A 16,512-nucleotide genomic window follows, 5' to 3' on the forward strand; every position below is an offset into this window, starting at 1 on the left:
AATTAATAACAGAGTGTAAAAAACGGTAGTAAAAAGAGTTATAAAGAACTAAAAAGGCTGGGAAGAGAACCCTAAGAACTTGGTAGGTTGCTTCGTGAAGTAAAGGAATGAAGGTTTGTGGAGGTACAACACCCGTATATATAACATAGGAAAAAGACTGACTTGTAGATCAACATTGCTAACCCAGTGACTGGTCGTGTGAAGAAGTTCGATTTTGAAGAAGAGAAACAATTCAGAGGGTTCCTCGACAAGAGAATTGGTCAAGAGGTCGACGCCTCTGGTCTTGGAGACGAGTTCAAGGGATACATCTTGAAGGTCACTGGTGGTTCTGACAAAGACGGATTCCCAATGATGACTGGTGTTGCGACTAACAACAGAGTTAGACTTCTTTTGGACGGAACAACTGGATGCTACAAGCCACTCCGTAAAGGTGACAGAAAGAGAAAGACCGTCAGAGGTGACATCATTGCTCAAGACATCGCTGTTGTGAACACCGTCCTTATCAAGAAAGGAGACGCCGAGTTGGACGGAGTCACCAACAACCCACTCCCACTCAGATTTGGACCAAAGAGAGCTTCGAACATCAGAAAGCTCTTCAACTTGTCAAAGGAGGAAGACGTCAGAAAGTTTGTCATTAGAAGAGACGTCGTCAAAAAGCATCCAAAGGAAGGAAAGAGCAAAATCAGATCAAAGGCTCCAAAGATCCAAAGACTCGTTACACCACAAAGAATCCAAAGAAAGGCTAGGATGTTGAGATTAAAGGCTGAACACAGAAGACTCATGAGCGCCGAGAAAAAGAGATACAACGCTATCTTGAAGAGATATACCTTGTTGAAGGCTCATGGCGTCAAGGTCGTTTCATTCGCTGATACCGAAAAGGTGTTCACCCAAAACAAACCAGGATCCGCTAAGCCAAAAGTTGAGAAGAAGACCGCTGACAAGAAAGCCACCAAGAAAGTCGCTAAGAAGACCGGAAAGAAGTAACTGATCGTTCCTTTTGTTTTTTCATCTTTATCTCTCATTTCATTCCACCGCATCAATCTTTTCATAAAATAAATACTATTTTGAAAGTACGATTATAGTAAAAAATACTATAGTGAACGAGAGAGAAACCCTCCTTTTTCACTTCTTTTTTTCACCATCCGAAAAATTCAAAAGTAAGAGATGAGTGACTCAGTCGGAACGAACATCTTCCAATTTCACAAATCGGAAGGGCAGCACATATTAAAGAACCCGATGATTGCACAGCAAATAGTCGATGCAGCTGAGATCAGACGTACAGACGTGGTCTTAGAAATTGGGCCGGGGACGGGGAACTTAACCATGAAAATCTTGCCGCAGTGCAAAAAGTTGATAGCTATAGAGATAGATCCGCGTATGGCTGCTGAATTAAAGAAACGAGTGTCGATCACTCCTTACGTGAAGAAGATAGAAATCATCACGGGAGACTTTTTAAAGGTCGACTTGCCTTACTTTGATGTCTGTGTCTCGAACACGCCATATTCCATCTCAAGTCCTCTTGTCTTTAAATTATTGAACCATCGCCCACAATTCCGATCCGCCGTTCTCATGTTCCAACGAGAATTTGCTCTTCGACTTGTCGCAACACCGGAAGACCCACTTTATTGTCGACTCACCGTTAACACACATCTCCTGGCTGACATCTATCACGTCATGAAAGTCGGAAGAAACAACTTTAAACCACCCCCTAAAGTCGAATCATCCGTCGTCAGAATGGTCCCCGTTAAACCAGCACCTCAAATCAATTTGGTCGAATTCGACGGGTTTTTGAGAATCTGCTTCTTGAGGAAACATAAAACTCTGAAAAGTCTTTTCACAATCACTTCAGTCGTTGAAACTATGAAACGGAATTTGGAAGCAGTGTGTAAGATGAGAAAACTCGAATTCGATAAGGACAAAGATGTCAAAAATGAAATGCTCGAGATTTTAAGGGAAATGGGGATGGACCAAAGAAGATCAGTCACTATGACTCTTGACGAGTTCTTGGAACTCATTTTGGCGTTTATGAGGAAAAATTATCACTTCTGCTAATTTCTTTGATTGATTGTTTAGTATATTTTATTAGTAAGTATTAATTTGTTAAATAAAAGTCAATTTATTTTATTAATTAAATAATATTTTATTAATTAAAGGAGTATTATTATATTAGTCTTTTATTATTATTTTATTATTATTGTTAATTATTTTATTAAGTAAAATTATTCTTTAAACACTTAAAGGTTTATTGCAAGAAAATTTCGGGAACTTAGAAGTTTATTACTTTCGGTTTTTCTTTTTGGTTGGCTTAATTAATACAAATAGATTTTTCATTTAATAGAATAGAATTATTGTGATAACATGAATTAATAACCGATAAAAAAAACGAAAAAAAAAATATAATTTGACTTAAAAAACACAAAAGGTATGACCACTGAAGATCAGAACAACGACTTTGAGCAATTTTTTACTACAAAACCAACGAAAGTATTTTCGAACTATTCCCCAACCTTCACAAAACTAGAAGATCAAAAAGTGGTGGAACGCACGCAATCTCCACCTCTCACTGGGGAATTTGCTGATTTCGAGGAGATCACCATCCCTCACGCAAAACAACCGAAGCCGTTACTTTTATATGAAGATGGCGATTCCAAAGTTGCGACATACACGTTTGTGAAAACAAATGATACTGTAATAGTGACATCACCGTCTGAAGTTTCCGAGAAAAAGAGAGATAATAAGGAATCAATCATTCACTCAATTTCTCCTCCTGTATTTTTAGATGAAGAGATTTTAACGCCAAAACGGAAAGTCTTTGAATTTTTTAAAAAGACGAAGAAAACTATATTTGAACTAGAATTTGAAGATTGCATGACGCCGTTATATACCGACGACGACTTTAATATCTCCGAAGACTGTCAAACGCAATTTCAAAAAGATGTTGAGACGGCACTTAACACCACTTTTGAGGAATTTAACACTAAAGTATTTACACTAGCGGGGTATGATCGATCGAGAAGACAAGTCGTCGTCTTCAATCAACAATTCCTTATAGAGAACACCCCTGAATTCCCAAGACGATTCTATTTGTTCGTCTTGAAATTCTTCTCGAAGATATTTAAAACCGATTTTGTGGTAGTTTACATCAATGAAGCCCTCCCTCTCCCTTATGGCGTATTTGCGATGTTATATACTCTACTCCCTTTAGACTACAAAAATCACTTATTCAAAATTTACGCGTTCATCCCAACAAACCTCCAACTTAAACAACAAAAGTACTTGGCTAAAGATGACTTGCAGAAGCTCTGCATTGTCAAGGATATATACGATTTTTATAAGGAAGTCCCCGTTGGCTCAGTTAGTCTCCCAAAGACTATACTAGATACTATATGTCTCGACCATCCCATCTTTGGAATTCCATTGACGGAAGTCGTTGCGCATCCTTTCAGAGGGTTGTCTGAAGTGCCTCTTGTTATCGAATGTGCCATCATGTACTTCTCTTCACGCGTTGAAACTATCTCAGTGGAGGGAATATTCAGATTAACTGGTTCAAAAATGAAAATCGACCAAATTATTAAAGACTTCAACTGTGGGATGTTCGTCAGATTTAATGAAGATGAGGATACTCATATCGTCTGCTCAGTCCTCAAAACATACTTACGAATGCTCCCAGAGCCTCTTCTGACATACAAGATTGGAGAGACAATATCAAATATGTTCGGTTTGTTTTTACTATAATATTATAGTTAATTAACCATATTTAAATTATTTGAATATTAAATTATAATAATAATTTATTATTATTATTATTATTATTATTAGTCACCTCTAGCTAATGGAAGTGAAAATATCGACAATATACAACTGAAACCAGTGCTTCAGCTGCTACCAGATGTCAACCGGATATTGCTCTACAACTTAGTGATCCTGTGTCGAGTGATAGGAAGTCACGTAGACGAGAATAAAATGTCGAGTTCCAATTTGGGAATTATGTTAGGTCCGTGCATCTACTGGAGTGAAGTTACAAATGTGGAGGCAATAACAAAAGCGAAGAATGTCAATGCGTTCTTTACATACCTTCTCGACAATGCAGAGCAGCTTCTTGAGGGTCATTGATTGTTTTTTGTTTGTTACGGGGCAAAACTACAATTAATAGTAAAAGTGCTATATAAAGAACTATAATAAACCCGAAGCAATACAAAGTGAAATTCAAAAGGCGGACGAGTCGAAGGAGAACGGACTTGTTCTGTTGCCTCTCTTTTTTGTGTCCAATTGCGCGAATATGTCGCTGTCCAACTTATCGAGCTTTTGCTCACTTCTATCGATAACTCGTGGTGAAGGGGGTGGTGGATTGAACACGTTTTTATCTCGCACGTGTTGAGTTTGTTGTTGAGCAAAAGCGCTGTCGTTGAATCCAAACGTGTTTTGTGGAGTAGTTTGATAGAACGAATAAGACGAGTAGTCGAGAGGAATAGAAGGGGAAGGAGATGGTTGAATAGGTTTCATTGAAGGAGACGATGATTTGTCATACAACGAGTAAATGTTTTTAAGGATTTCATTCTTTTGAATGACTTTTTGATCGGTTAAGTCTAAAAGAGTTTGTTGTTTTTGTTGTTCCTTTTGTGTGAATAAAGAGTTTGAAGAACTTCGTTGGTGTGTGATTTTCATCTCGGGTTCTCTTGGAGATGCATCGCGTCGGTCTTTCGATGTGTTCACGAAGATATCAAGTTTCTGAGTATATCCACGTGGACGGAGTTGTTGATTAGTGACAATTGTGTTAGTTGCTGTTGTAGTAGAACTTGGAGGAGTTACTTTCAATCCTTCAGCCTTTTCATAAGTCTTTTCGACACTATGTTGTTCGACTACAGGACTTTTGTTGACTTGTGTGTAAGTGTTATTCAGTACACAACTTTCAATTTCCGCTGCAGTACATCTGTCGTTTTGGTTGACGACTAACATCATATTAATCCACCCCTTTTGGACATCTAAAATGTTCTTTGGATAGTCGAACACTCCTCTCATGATTTTCATCGGACTTCCTTCAAACGGCGTCACAAAGAAAAGGACTTTATAAAGCAAACATCCTAATGCCCAAATATCGGCTTGAGTTCCTATTGGTAAATAATCAAACACTTTAACCATCTCCGGTGATCGATATTCCGGTGTCGTATGCTTTTCAATATCCTCTTCGATACTTCCAGCGTCTCCTTGATTCCGATGGAGGTAGTTATCAGCTTCAATAGCACTTCCAAAGTCGGCCAACTTATACTTCCCGCGTGTTATTAAAACATTTTCTATTTTTATATCTCTATGGCAGTACCCAATCGAATGAATGTATTTCAAAGATGTCGAGAGGCATATCATGATTTGTCTTATCTCGTCATCTGATATGTGATATGGATATGCATTTTCCATCTGCGTCACTAAATTGCTATCGCAATACTCTAACGCCATCGCAATCGACGTTTGTGAATTTAAATTGATAACAGTCGAACTAATGAGTTAGTTCTATATATATTCTATATTTACTATAATCATACTATAAATATATATAAATATAGTATTGTATTAAATTTACTACATTTATAATATAAATAATATCAAAGAATAGATATGCTATTCTTTTATAGTTATATACTATTAATTTATAGTAAAAGAGAAGAGAAACGAACTCGACTAGTCGGGCAACGTATGGACATGCACTTGACAATTTGTGGACTTCGATCTCACGCTGAATTCGTCGCATGTTTTCATCGGAAGAGTATCCCATGATTTTGACTGCAACTAAAGAACCATTGGGAACTTTACCAAGATAGACTTGACTAAACCCCCCATCACCTAACTTCTTGTCGAGTTGAACATTTCCAATTGAAAATGGTATTGAGTTGCCCATTCCTTTTATAATTCAAGTTATCACTCATTATCTAAAATTGTGATACGAGAAAAGAAGACAAATTCTGTGATTCATTTTTTACACATGGCCTCGGGATTATTCGTTTTAACACACTTAATAAATATAAGTTATTTATATAGAATAAAGTTATATACGTTATTTAACTTGATTTTTATGCTATAAAATTGGAAGTTCTCAAAATTAAACGAATCGGTTTTTCAAGTAATGAAAATACTTGAAAAATTTTAGTTTGTAGTTAAATTAATAATAAAAAACTATAAAAATACAAACAAAAAAAAAAAAAAAAAATTATTTTTCTCGAGTAACATTTTTCACAGGAGCCGCAGATGTAAAATTTTTCTTTTTTTCGTCCGCTTTCTTTTTGAGTTCCCTCCTCTTCTTGACAGCCTCCGTCGCTTCCTCGAAATCAGACTCGTTTTCGTCTTCAATGTTGACGTCTTTGTTAAGAAATTGTTCTATTTTTTCTTGTTCTTCTTTACCTAAAAATGTTTTCCTGAGGAGTGGTTCGTTTGAAGCGTTTGTCATTCCACCAAGTTGTTATGAGTTGTATTTATAGTTTATTATTAATACCATTCTGGTTCTAATAAACTATAAAATTAATTTAAAAAATCCCATAATAATAAAATTTTTATTGTATTTTAATATTTCATAGTTGATTAATTATATCTTGTCAAGATTGTTATGATGATATTTACATGCACCACGCTTAATAGCTTTTCAAGCAGTGTGTCGATTATGTATTTCTGAACATTTTTAATTAATTATAGTAAATTAAATAATAAATTTAAAAAACATTTTATATTAAATGTTATTCGATTGAATAAAAAAAATTAAAAAACATAAAACATTTTCTAAAAACTGACATTTATTTTTTGTTATTCTTTGGAAGTCCAAGTTTTTGTCTTTTGATTTCCCAAGCTTTCTTCATCGACTTTTCTAAGAAAATTTTGTTTTTGGGAGATGTTCTCAGAGCAAGGTTTAGAGCGTCTTTGTCCGACTCTAGACTGTTTTCGTAGTCGATCTGTTTCACACACATCATATCCTTTTTAAGTTCTGTTAAAGCACTCTGGATTCGCAATCTTCTCAACTCATCTCTCTCTTTTTGAATCTTTTTCGAAATCTTCTTTGACGTTTCCATCGCGGCGGTGTCAAGTTTCAGTTTTGTTTCTTTAAGTTGTGATTTAGTAATTTTTTGTTGGTTTCTAAATTGTCTAAGTTCGGCTAAAACTTTGCCCATTTCAACACCATCTTTGACTTGTTTTATTAATTTCTGCTCAAGTTTGTCCAACTTCGAGAGTTGTTCAGATTGAAGTTGAGCAAACGAAAGACACACAAACAAAAGAACAAATAACATTATGATTTTTCGTTCTTTTTTTTATAATACCATAAACTATTTATCTTATTTTGTTTACTATAGTTTTATTGTTTACTGCTTTAATATTTTTTTTATAACTTATAGGTATAAAATCGACAGAAGCTAAAACACAATTGAAATTATTTTTTTGAGTTATTTTTTATATACTTTGTTTGAGATAATATATATTATTATATTATTTATTATACTATTAGACCAATGTAAATTAATAACGAACTAAAATTTTTGAAATTCGATTTAATAATATAATTGATTAATAGTAAATTATAATTTTTTTATTATAAATATTAGTATAAATCAAACTTAAACCATTAATCAATTAAAAAGAACTATAAAAATGATTAAATGCAATCACTATTTTTAAATTACCTAAAAATCGCGTCAACAATAAGAACAAAACATCAAAAATATACAAAAACAATAAAAAAACAACAAGCTTAAAACATATAAAAAAATAGGAAAAAGTCCTTATGACTAAAAAACTTTTTAGAACTTGAAATTGAAAAAAGGATAAAAAAAGACCTCAATCGAAAGAAGAGTTCTTTTGGACAGATCTCGAACACAAAATTCAGTAGATGCCACTTCTTAAAGTAAAAGTTGAATACAACAAGGCTAACAAGATCTTTAACATCGAAAGAACCGACCCGAACATGTATGATATTCTTTGTGAAGAGATCGAAAAGAAATATGGAGAACCACTTTTGCTGTTTTATAACGGCATCATCGTCTCAGACAAGCCTTCATTTGCTGCAGCAGTAAACGATTGTGTTAACTCAAAGGCGTCATTTATACAGCTCATGGGAAGACCTATTAAAAAGGGTACCAAGCTTGCCGAACCACCAAAACCAGAAACCACAACCGAAGAACCAAAAAAAGAAGAACCAAAAGTCGTGGAACCCAAGAAAGAGGAAAAGAAGCCCGAGCCGAAAAAAGAAGAAAAAAAAGTCGAACCTAAAAAGGAAGAACCCAAACCAGAAGCAAAGAAAGTGGAGACCAAGAAAGAAGAACCAAAAAAAGTCGAACCCAAAAAAGAAGAGTTAAAGAAGGAGGAACCAAAAAAAGAGGAGCCTAAGAATGAAAAGAAAGTCGAGGAGGAAAAGAAAGAAGAAGCTCCAGCTGATGGAAAGAAAGGACCTGTGACAAAAACCGGTGATTTGGATAATTGTGGTAAGTGTGGAAAGCCGGTTGCTGGTGGATACAAGGCACTTGATAGAATATGGCACAAGTTTGTTATATTAATGTTATGACGTTTTATGAGAATTAACATTTTAGAGAATGCTTTGTTTGTGTAGAGTGTGGAAAAGACTTCAGTGGAGATAGGAAGCTGATGGAGAAGGATGGCAATCCAATTTGCAGCATTTGCTACACCGACTTGTACTCACCAAAATGTGCAGTTTGTGGAAAGTCGTTGTGTGGACAATATTGCATTGTCAATGGACAGAACATGCACAAGGAGTGCTTCAAGTGCACTGAATGTGGCAAACCAATTGATGGCCAGTACATGCTCAAAGATGGTAAGATCGTATGCAAACAGTGCGCCTAAGTCTTTCTTCTCATTTTTTTTGTTGCTTATTTGTTTTTTCGTTCCTCCAACTTTCAATCTACAAAATGACAACTTTTTTAGATATATACACCGCTCTAACATCATTTCTTTTCTAATTTTTTTTCGATTTTTTCATAATTTACTCGTTGTGTAGTGTCAAATTAAAAAAATGAATTATTCGTATAATACATTTATAATATATGTATTATAAAAAATAGTAAAAAACCCTTCGTACAAGCATCTTTGAGTCATAACTCCAAAGAAGAAGAATGGAAGGGAACTCCAAATACAATAGTAAATGGAGGGTGTTCCGAAACAAGGAGTTCCCTGTGTATTGAAACGCCGCAAAGGAGTATTAATTCTTGAGATTGAGAATTATGGTGTTGTTAATGTATCTGATGAGAAGTGTTTGAAGGGTTTGTGTACAAATTACACCACCAAAAAACACCACAAGCACCACCACAAAGCCGGGAACAAAACACAGAACGTCCAAGAAAAACCGTCAAAAGAAACTAAAAATGAAATTAAACAAGAAAAGAACGAAAAAAAAGAAAAACAGCCACAAGAAGTCGAAGTCGTCCAACCCGAAGAAAATATTAAGAAACCACACAAAATGGAGGAAAAGGACACGCAATTTGTGAAAGAAAAAGAAGCACCAAAACTTGAAGGAGAGAAGATTGCAGACGTTGTTGAAAATGACAAAGAAAATGACATGGATGAGGAATCCCCACAAATTCTTCCCGAGCAAAATCTTGAGGTAGGACAAGATTTAGTGGAAACTAAAACGGACCATCAAAATGACAACGGGTCGGAACAACCCGGCAAAAAGTTGAAAAAAGTCCATCCCATTCCGCGAGATACTAAAAAGCCTGCCAAAGCCAAAGTTCAACAGAAAAGTGAGAAGAAGATTGAGATGGAGAATAAAGAAACGCCACAAGAGCGTCACGAGGAGGAGTTAAATGAAGAAGAAGAGGAAGAACGAGTCAATTTCGTGGCGGAACGAGGGATGTTAACTAATGGGACCAATGACTTAGAACTCGACAAACAGATCGCCAAAGGCTATTTGTATGTGAACACGGGCAAGATGCAAGACGCAATTAAACACTTCGACCAACTCCTTAAAGCACACCCGGAATTAATCGCGGGGTATTTAGGACGTGGAAGTGCACGCGCGATGAGCGGGGACTTGAAAAGGGCGTTGACCGACTTCGACAAAGCCGTCAAGATCAACGCGAAATGTGCGGACGCGTATAAACGACGTGGACAGGTCAAAGCGGCGCTTGGGAACGTCAACGGAGCTTTAGATGACTTCACGCAAGCGATTAAATTGAGTCCCGAAGAAGCGGATTCATACCGACAAAGAGGGTCACTGTTTCATTCTCTTGGCGTGTTCGACAAGGCTTCCGACGATTTAAAGAAGTCATTGAAATACGCTCCGGGGGATGCCCAAGTTATTAACGAGTTAGCGTTATGCTTCAATGGGATGGGATTAGTCGACGAAGCTATTAATGCGTACACGCGAGCGATTAATGCTAAAGAGAATTATGCGGATCCTTATATCCATTTAGGACAGTTATATAGAGATATGGGGTGTTACATTCGATCAAAACAAATGTTAGAAAAGGCGATGAAACTTGCTCCGACTAATCACTTATCGTATTATGTGTTGGGCAATGTCTTAGTCTCGTCGGGTAGACATCGAGAAGCGCTCCCATTCCTTCAAAAGTCGATTGAGTTGTGTCCGAAAGACAATTGTGGGGAAATTGTTCGTATGTGCGCCGCAGCTTATTTGGCATTAGGGCAGAATAGGTTGTGTCTTCAGATGTCGAAACTTGGGAGTGAAGCGAAAGACAATGCCTCGTGGTATTACGGGGAGTTGGCCAAATACTCTGCCATGATGTTAGATAAGAAGTTCCTTGAGTACGACATCGAGTGGTTCCCATCACAATGGAAAGTCAATTTCGCAAAGAGACTTCCAAACACTAATGTCACTAAGTATCCTACGGGAACCAAATTACAACCTATTACAACACCAGATATTGAGGCTAAAGATTCTATCAAGCAAGATTTGGTCATGAAATTGTTAAGTCCTGCAGTGAAGATCGGAGAGAAGATGCAATACAACGAAATAGGGTTTGGGAAGAATGGGAGACAGTACTTGTGTTGTGGGTTAGCTTCGATCTACTACGCACAATTATTGAAAAGTGGGGAGCGCCCCGAATGGAGAGACTTGGCAGAGATAGTCGTGAAGTTTAGACAAATTGCAGAGCCCGCAGATGGCGCAATTTGGATCAACAAGTTGACCAAACAACAATTTGAAGATGGCTTTGGGTCGAACACGACATTGAAGACTGCGCAGACTCGTGTTGCTCGCTATTGGCCAATGTTCCCAAGGACCTTTGCACTGTTCAAGAAATTGTTTACTGAGCAAACCAACTTCCCAGCCGATAAGAAAGAGCGAGTGAATGCCACTGATGATGTCGATGAAGTTCGTAAGATCATTAATCGTGATAATTACTACATGACCACAATCTGTCGCAATGAAGCCGGTGACAAATTAGAAGGAACCTGGTTATTAATCGAGAAGAGTGAATTGGGTAGTATGTTCTCCATTAAGACTCCATGCCTTCCAAAGCGTTTCAATTCATTCGACAAAGAGCTTAAAAGCGCTTTAGACAAATTTTATACTGTCATTGATTCTAAAGACAAAGACAAAGTCCTCGATGCCGTGTTACGTTACTGTTACTTGTGGTTCAACTTCATGCCATTAACTCGTGGGACAGCTGCTTGTGGAATGTACTTCCTCTTCGGTTTACTCTTATCGGCAGGATTCAAACAAGTCGGTACTATTCCCCAGTCCTTCCAGTGTGATTGGGAGGCTCTTCTTACTGAAACGCAGAACGAGTACATCGTTAAAATGAAGACTTGGATCAAACTCGAAGAATTCGATGTTCTTCAACTTCCCCGTGTTCTTGAAGTGTTACCCAATTATAGAGATGTTATCATGGCTCTTAACATCTCCCCACTTTTAGTGCCACTTTGTTGAGTTAATTCACTTTTCCAATCCATTCCCTTTTTTCTATATTTATCAGTTAAATTATAATTTCTTACTAATAAATGCCATAAGAAGGAAGATGAAAAAATATCGAAGTTACGCAACGGGGTTTTGTCTATTCTTTGGGTTGAACCCACTTCTTAACTCACTCATCGACGCTGTCGGGTGTAAAGCGGCTCCTCTCAAAGTCGCAAGATTTCGACTTTCAGGATGGACCCACGGATGTTTCATCAACGAGTCAGCAGTCGCGCGGTCCTGTGGGTTCACAACTAAACATTTATTAATGAAGTCCTTTGCTTCTTCAGTGATCCCCTTGAAACACGAATAATTGAATGTGTAATCCCCAGACAAGATCTTTTGGAACAATTCGTCTTGTGTTTCTCCAAAGAATGGAAGATACCCAGACAACAAGACGTAGGTGATCACTCCCAAACTCCAAATATCACATTCGGGGTCATATGATGACCCTTCTAAGACTTCTGGAGCAACATAACTTGGCGATCCGCAACACGTTGTCATCGCAGTGTTGCCGTCCGAGTTATCTTTACTAAGCCCAAAGTCGGCAATTTTGACAATGTCACCTATAAATTATTTTATTATTAAATATAGTATAATATACTATTATATAGTCTTATTATTAAATTATAGTAGATATACTATTCTACAACTAGTACATACCAATTCGTTAAAAACAAACCTTTTGGTGTTGAACACAACAAATTCTCGGGCTTCAAGTCACGATGTCCGATCCCATTTGAGTGAATGTAGCACAACGCGGACAAAATTTGGTAGACGATATCGCTTGCATCTGCTTCTGTAAAACTTCCTCTTTGAATGATTTGGTCGTAGAGTTCTCCCCCTGACATGAACTCGATGACCATTAAAATCGTTTTGTCGTCCTCGAAGACGTCATACAATTTGACGACATTGGGATGGTTTGACAATTTCTTCATCACGTCGATTTCTCGTCGGAGTAACTTGAGTTGGTCAGTGCTTTGTGAAGTTTTATTAACTTGTTTAATAGCTACTACAAGGCCATCTTCCTTTCTAATACCTTTGTAGACAACAGAGAATGCCCCTTGTCCAATTTCATTCTCTTTAGTATACTTCTTATCAAATTCAGCCTTATCGGGGAAGGATTGAATGACCTCCTCTTTCTTCTCTTCTTTCTTCCCTGCAAACTTAACTATGACATGAACCCCTACCATCGGCTTTTTGTCGGCTTTCTTCTTTTTCATTTCAAACCACGCGTCGATGTCGTCGTTTGTCGACAAGTTGATTTCTACCTCCCCGAGAAGTCGATCCGAAAACCTCTTTGGTTTGTAGCACTGCAATTGCATCGTACGCGAGACACCCTTTTTCTGGATGTCGGGAATCTCTATCGTGAAAGTCTCGTTATACTTCGGCGTCGGCGTCTTCTCGGCTACTCGGGTCTTCAGCGCAACTGGCATGAAATTTGCCTTAATCTTGAAGTACGACTCAACACCTTCGTTCTTGACCGAGACCGTATTCTTCGCTTCTAATATCGTGATCTTCGCACTTATATGAGTCATTAATTTAAGAGTTTCATCTAATTTTAAAATCGTTTCTTTTACTATGTTCTTTAGTTTCCCGCTATTTCCCTATTAAATTAGCTCCTCTTAAAGACCTCTTTGTGTTAATTGAGAATTCATCAGTGGACATTTTTAATGGAAAAAGTCGGGATCCATTTATCTTCCCAAACCAGTCATTATTACTATTAATGTACCATTTTAAAACTATTGGTAAATAATTAGGAAATAGACTAATTTGGTAAAAAAATATAATTTGTGTAAAAAAAATAGTTAGAGATAATAAATATTTCGTTTTGGTACTATAATTGTATAGTTTAGAATACAATAGAACAAAAAATCCATTAGAAATAATTGAGGAAAGAGGGGATAAAGGCACTAACAAAAAATTAATTCCAGTATAATTACTTTGCCTTATGTAAAAAATTTTATAAATAATTTTTAATTTAAATAAACAACTGTATAATTTAATAATTTCCAACCCAAAACACCAAAATCCATTTCAGTTTTAATTTATTTTAAAAGTTCTAATTAACTAATATTTATAAATAAAGGTCTTGCATAAGGCATAGTTCTACATAAGGTAGAGTGACATACTGTTTATTTCATATTTTTAAGTTATTCGCATTGAAAAATTGTAACAAGTTAATAGTTTCCAAATAATATAATTATAATAAAAATGTGTTTTAAAAAAACACATTCTTTGGCGTTCAAATGCTGTAGGGTGTCGTTACAAAGTGACCGAAACAACTTTTCAAATAACATTCATCTTGTGAGTGTTTTGTTTGGCCATTGTGTTTTGTATATTTCTGATATTAAAATAAGCAATACCAATATAGTTAAAACCTTATTTCAACTATATAATGTTCGTCCCTTCTTTGCGTTAAAATTGTGCGTCTTCTCTTCTCGACACTTAAACAATGAATAACACAGATTGAGCGACCACTATACAAACTAAAAATAAAACTATAATTGAACCAAAAAGAACTAGATACGTTGAATCTATAATAAACTATTGAAAAAACCCTTAGAGCAAATGTTAAACCCTGAACTTCTTAGTTACTCGTCCAAGGTGAGATGTCAGCGGCAACAGGAAAAATGACTGCAGCGAAGTCGGCTGCCAAAGTAGAGGCACCAGTCACCGAACTCAAACCAGGTATGGAGCCATATTCGAGACTCATTCGTGAGATGGTAGGCACCATGGAGAAATCGATTCCCGAGATGAAATTAGTCAAAGTCCACTCTGCACGTAAAATCCCAACATCGAAGGACAAATTTGCCACCGTTGTATTTGTCCCATTGAGAATGATGAGAAAGATTCGCCCCATTCAAGCCAAATTGGTCGACGCTCTTGAAAAGAAAATGAACCAACCGGTCTTCATCATCGGAAAGAGAATCGTTGCTCATGCCGCTAGACCAGGACAAGCTGATAAGTCGGAGTACAAGCCAATTTCAAGAACCAGAAAGGCCGTCCATGAGGCTTATATGAACGAAATGTTGTATCCAGTCCAAATCATCGCTCAACGAATTCGTGTCTCAATGCACTCTAATGTCCCTGAAGGAAGAAAAACAGTCTCCTTGGGCGTCGATGACCTCGCTTTGAAAAACACCGTTAAGGCAAGATTAAACGTTTACTCCTCAGTCTACAAGGTCATCACCGGAAACGAAGTCGCCTTTGATTTCCCTCTCTCCGCTTAAGCCTAAGCTACGTTTATAAACACTTTTGGGTTGGGGTTTATGTTTCTTATTCTTTTATTAGTATTCTACTATTATATAACAAGTTTGATTGAAATGGTAAATTATAGAGTTAAATACAAGAATAATACTATTAAAAATTGAACTATTTAATGCCTTTCTTTATTAACCTTAGAACGCTGATTCAAATCCACTTATTTTCTATCCCCTCCGTTTGGGACCAACTGGAAAATACTATTTATTATTTTTTTATACAAAAAATCAAATCAACAAATAATAAAAACCATACTTATTTTTTTCTTTTCAATTGATACATTATGCGCGGAAGTGTTCATAACAGCACCAACATCAAATCCTTTATTTCATGTTGGTGCTTTTTCTTATTGTTGATGTCTCAACAATAAAAAACAATTGTTGAGACAAGTGTTTTTTAATTATCATTCTGAGTGTTCAAAGACGTGTTTTTTATTAAAGTCGGAATCCTTTATTAATCTTATCAATTTGGGTTAGTTAGTTGGGTTATTTTTGTTTTTTTGCCAAAAATTATTATATTATATTATTGATAAAATATAATTATTTTAAATAGTTAATTTTTATGTTAATTATATTTATTCAACATCTGTTTTTTTCATAATTAAAAAAGTGGATGTAAATTCAAATCCTATAATTTTTATTATTTTTTCCAGTTCCTCCTTCCTAAGGTTAAAAATAATTCTTGTTGAATCTAATATACTATTAGTATTATAACTATTAACCAAAACCATTTAACTTAGTTCAATAAAACCTCTCAAGAACGGGCTTTTTAAGCCAATAAAACATAATATACTGCTTTATAGTTTTAGAACTATAGTTTGAGAATTATATACAGTGAAAAGGGTCTATTTGTCGCAATCTTATTTGTCGAACGAGTCTATTTATCGCACAACTGGCCAATCATTTGGGTGTACGACAATTAAATTTTTTGTTCTCGAATTTGTACCTTTTGTTGAATTTAAACCAAATTTTTACTTAAAAATAAAAATCTATATTAAAACGAACTTTCTGAAAAATTCTTTCAAATCCGACAAATAAATTATTTTTTGTGATAAGATCTCGACAAATAGACCCTTTTCACTGTATTTAGTTTTAGTTTAAAAAATGCCCACTTTTGGGAAGTTTGACTATATAAATGTAAAGAGAAAGGACGGACATGGGGACGAAGGACGGGAATATAGGCCGAAGGACGTCCTTTGTGGTTTAAGGACGTCCTCCCGCTATAAAGGACGTCCTCCCTGTGTATATGGTGTCTTTTCTATTATTTTCGTGTCCGCGGCATTTTTAAAACTATATAATGAGTTATAATATTACTATGAATTTACTATTATAAAATATAATTATTTCCAA

The 16,512-nt window shown here is 36.0% G+C and overlaps 10 protein-coding genes across 10 annotated transcripts; 6 read left to right on the plus strand and 4 right to left on the minus strand.

The window, feature by feature from the left end:
* Positions 1–107: 107 nt before the first annotated feature.
* Positions 108–984, plus strand: EIN_096460 (40S ribosomal protein S6, putative; the record flags this gene model as incomplete). The annotated part of the gene is made up of 2 exons (XM_004254112.1): positions 108–113; positions 169–984. 2 exons carry the CDS (start codon positions 108–110, stop codon positions 982–984), a joined length of 822 nt encoding a protein of 273 aa, XP_004254160.1.
* Positions 985–1,164: 180 nt separating this feature from the next.
* EIN_096470 (dimethyladenosine transferase, putative) lies at positions 1,165–2,052 on the plus strand (the record flags this gene model as incomplete). The annotated part of the gene is made up of 1 exon (XM_004254113.1): positions 1,165–2,052. One exon carries the CDS (start codon positions 1,165–1,167, stop codon positions 2,050–2,052), a length of 888 nt encoding a protein of 295 aa, XP_004254161.1.
* Positions 2,053–2,424: 372 nt separating this feature from the next.
* Positions 2,425–4,113, plus strand: EIN_096480 (Rho GTPase-activating protein, putative; the record flags this gene model as incomplete). The annotated part of the gene is made up of 2 exons (XM_004254114.1): positions 2,425–3,718; positions 3,830–4,113. 2 exons carry the CDS (start codon positions 2,425–2,427, stop codon positions 4,111–4,113), a joined length of 1,578 nt encoding a protein of 525 aa, XP_004254162.1.
* A 93-nt stretch (positions 4,114–4,206) lies between these two features.
* EIN_096490 (AP2-associated protein kinase, putative) lies at positions 4,207–5,890 on the minus strand (the record flags this gene model as incomplete). The annotated part of the gene is made up of 2 exons (XM_004254115.1): positions 4,207–5,491; positions 5,670–5,890. 2 exons carry the CDS (start codon positions 5,888–5,890, stop codon positions 4,207–4,209), a joined length of 1,506 nt encoding a protein of 501 aa, XP_004254163.1.
* A 71-nt stretch (positions 5,891–5,961) lies between these two features.
* EIN_096500 (hypothetical protein) lies at positions 5,962–6,436 on the minus strand (the record flags this gene model as incomplete). The annotated part of the gene is made up of 2 exons (XM_004254116.1): positions 5,962–6,003; positions 6,218–6,436. 2 exons carry the CDS (start codon positions 6,434–6,436, stop codon positions 5,962–5,964), a joined length of 261 nt encoding a protein of 86 aa, XP_004254164.1.
* A 340-nt stretch (positions 6,437–6,776) lies between these two features.
* On the minus strand, positions 6,777–7,265 carry EIN_096510 (hypothetical protein; the record flags this gene model as incomplete). The annotated part of the gene is made up of 1 exon (XM_004254117.1): positions 6,777–7,265. One exon carries the CDS (start codon positions 7,263–7,265, stop codon positions 6,777–6,779), a length of 489 nt encoding a protein of 162 aa, XP_004254165.1.
* Positions 7,266–7,861: 596 nt separating this feature from the next.
* EIN_096520 (Filamin-binding LIM protein, putative) lies at positions 7,862–8,829 on the plus strand (the record flags this gene model as incomplete). Its single annotated transcript, XM_004254118.1, has 2 exons — positions 7,862–8,511; positions 8,559–8,829. The coding sequence occupies 2 exons, from the start codon at positions 7,862–7,864 to the stop codon at positions 8,827–8,829; spliced, it is 921 nt and encodes a 306-aa protein (XP_004254166.1).
* A 298-nt stretch (positions 8,830–9,127) lies between these two features.
* On the plus strand, positions 9,128–11,875 carry EIN_096530 (tetratricopeptide repeat protein, tpr, putative; the record flags this gene model as incomplete). Its single annotated transcript, XM_004254119.1, has 1 exon — positions 9,128–11,875. One exon carries the CDS (start codon positions 9,128–9,130, stop codon positions 11,873–11,875), a length of 2,748 nt encoding a protein of 915 aa, XP_004254167.1.
* Positions 11,876–11,980: 105 nt separating this feature from the next.
* Positions 11,981–13,437, minus strand: EIN_096540 (myosin light chain kinase, putative; the record flags this gene model as incomplete). The annotated part of the gene is made up of 2 exons (XM_004254120.1): positions 11,981–12,465; positions 12,582–13,437. The coding sequence occupies 2 exons, from the start codon at positions 13,435–13,437 to the stop codon at positions 11,981–11,983; spliced, it is 1,341 nt and encodes a 446-aa protein (XP_004254168.1).
* A 1,074-nt stretch (positions 13,438–14,511) lies between these two features.
* Positions 14,512–15,132, plus strand: EIN_096550 (40S ribosomal protein S7, putative; the record flags this gene model as incomplete). Its single annotated transcript, XM_004254121.1, has 1 exon — positions 14,512–15,132. The coding sequence occupies one exon, from the start codon at positions 14,512–14,514 to the stop codon at positions 15,130–15,132; it is 621 nt and encodes a 206-aa protein (XP_004254169.1).
* Between the last annotated feature and the right edge of the window lie 1,380 nt (positions 15,133–16,512).

The sequence above is a fragment of the Entamoeba invadens genome (assembly GCF_000330505.1).
Source record: "Entamoeba invadens IP1 unplaced genomic scaffold scaff_1105074725199, whole genome shotgun sequence".
NCBI classification, from domain to species: Eukaryota; Evosea; order Mastigamoebida; family Endamoebidae; genus Entamoeba; species Entamoeba invadens.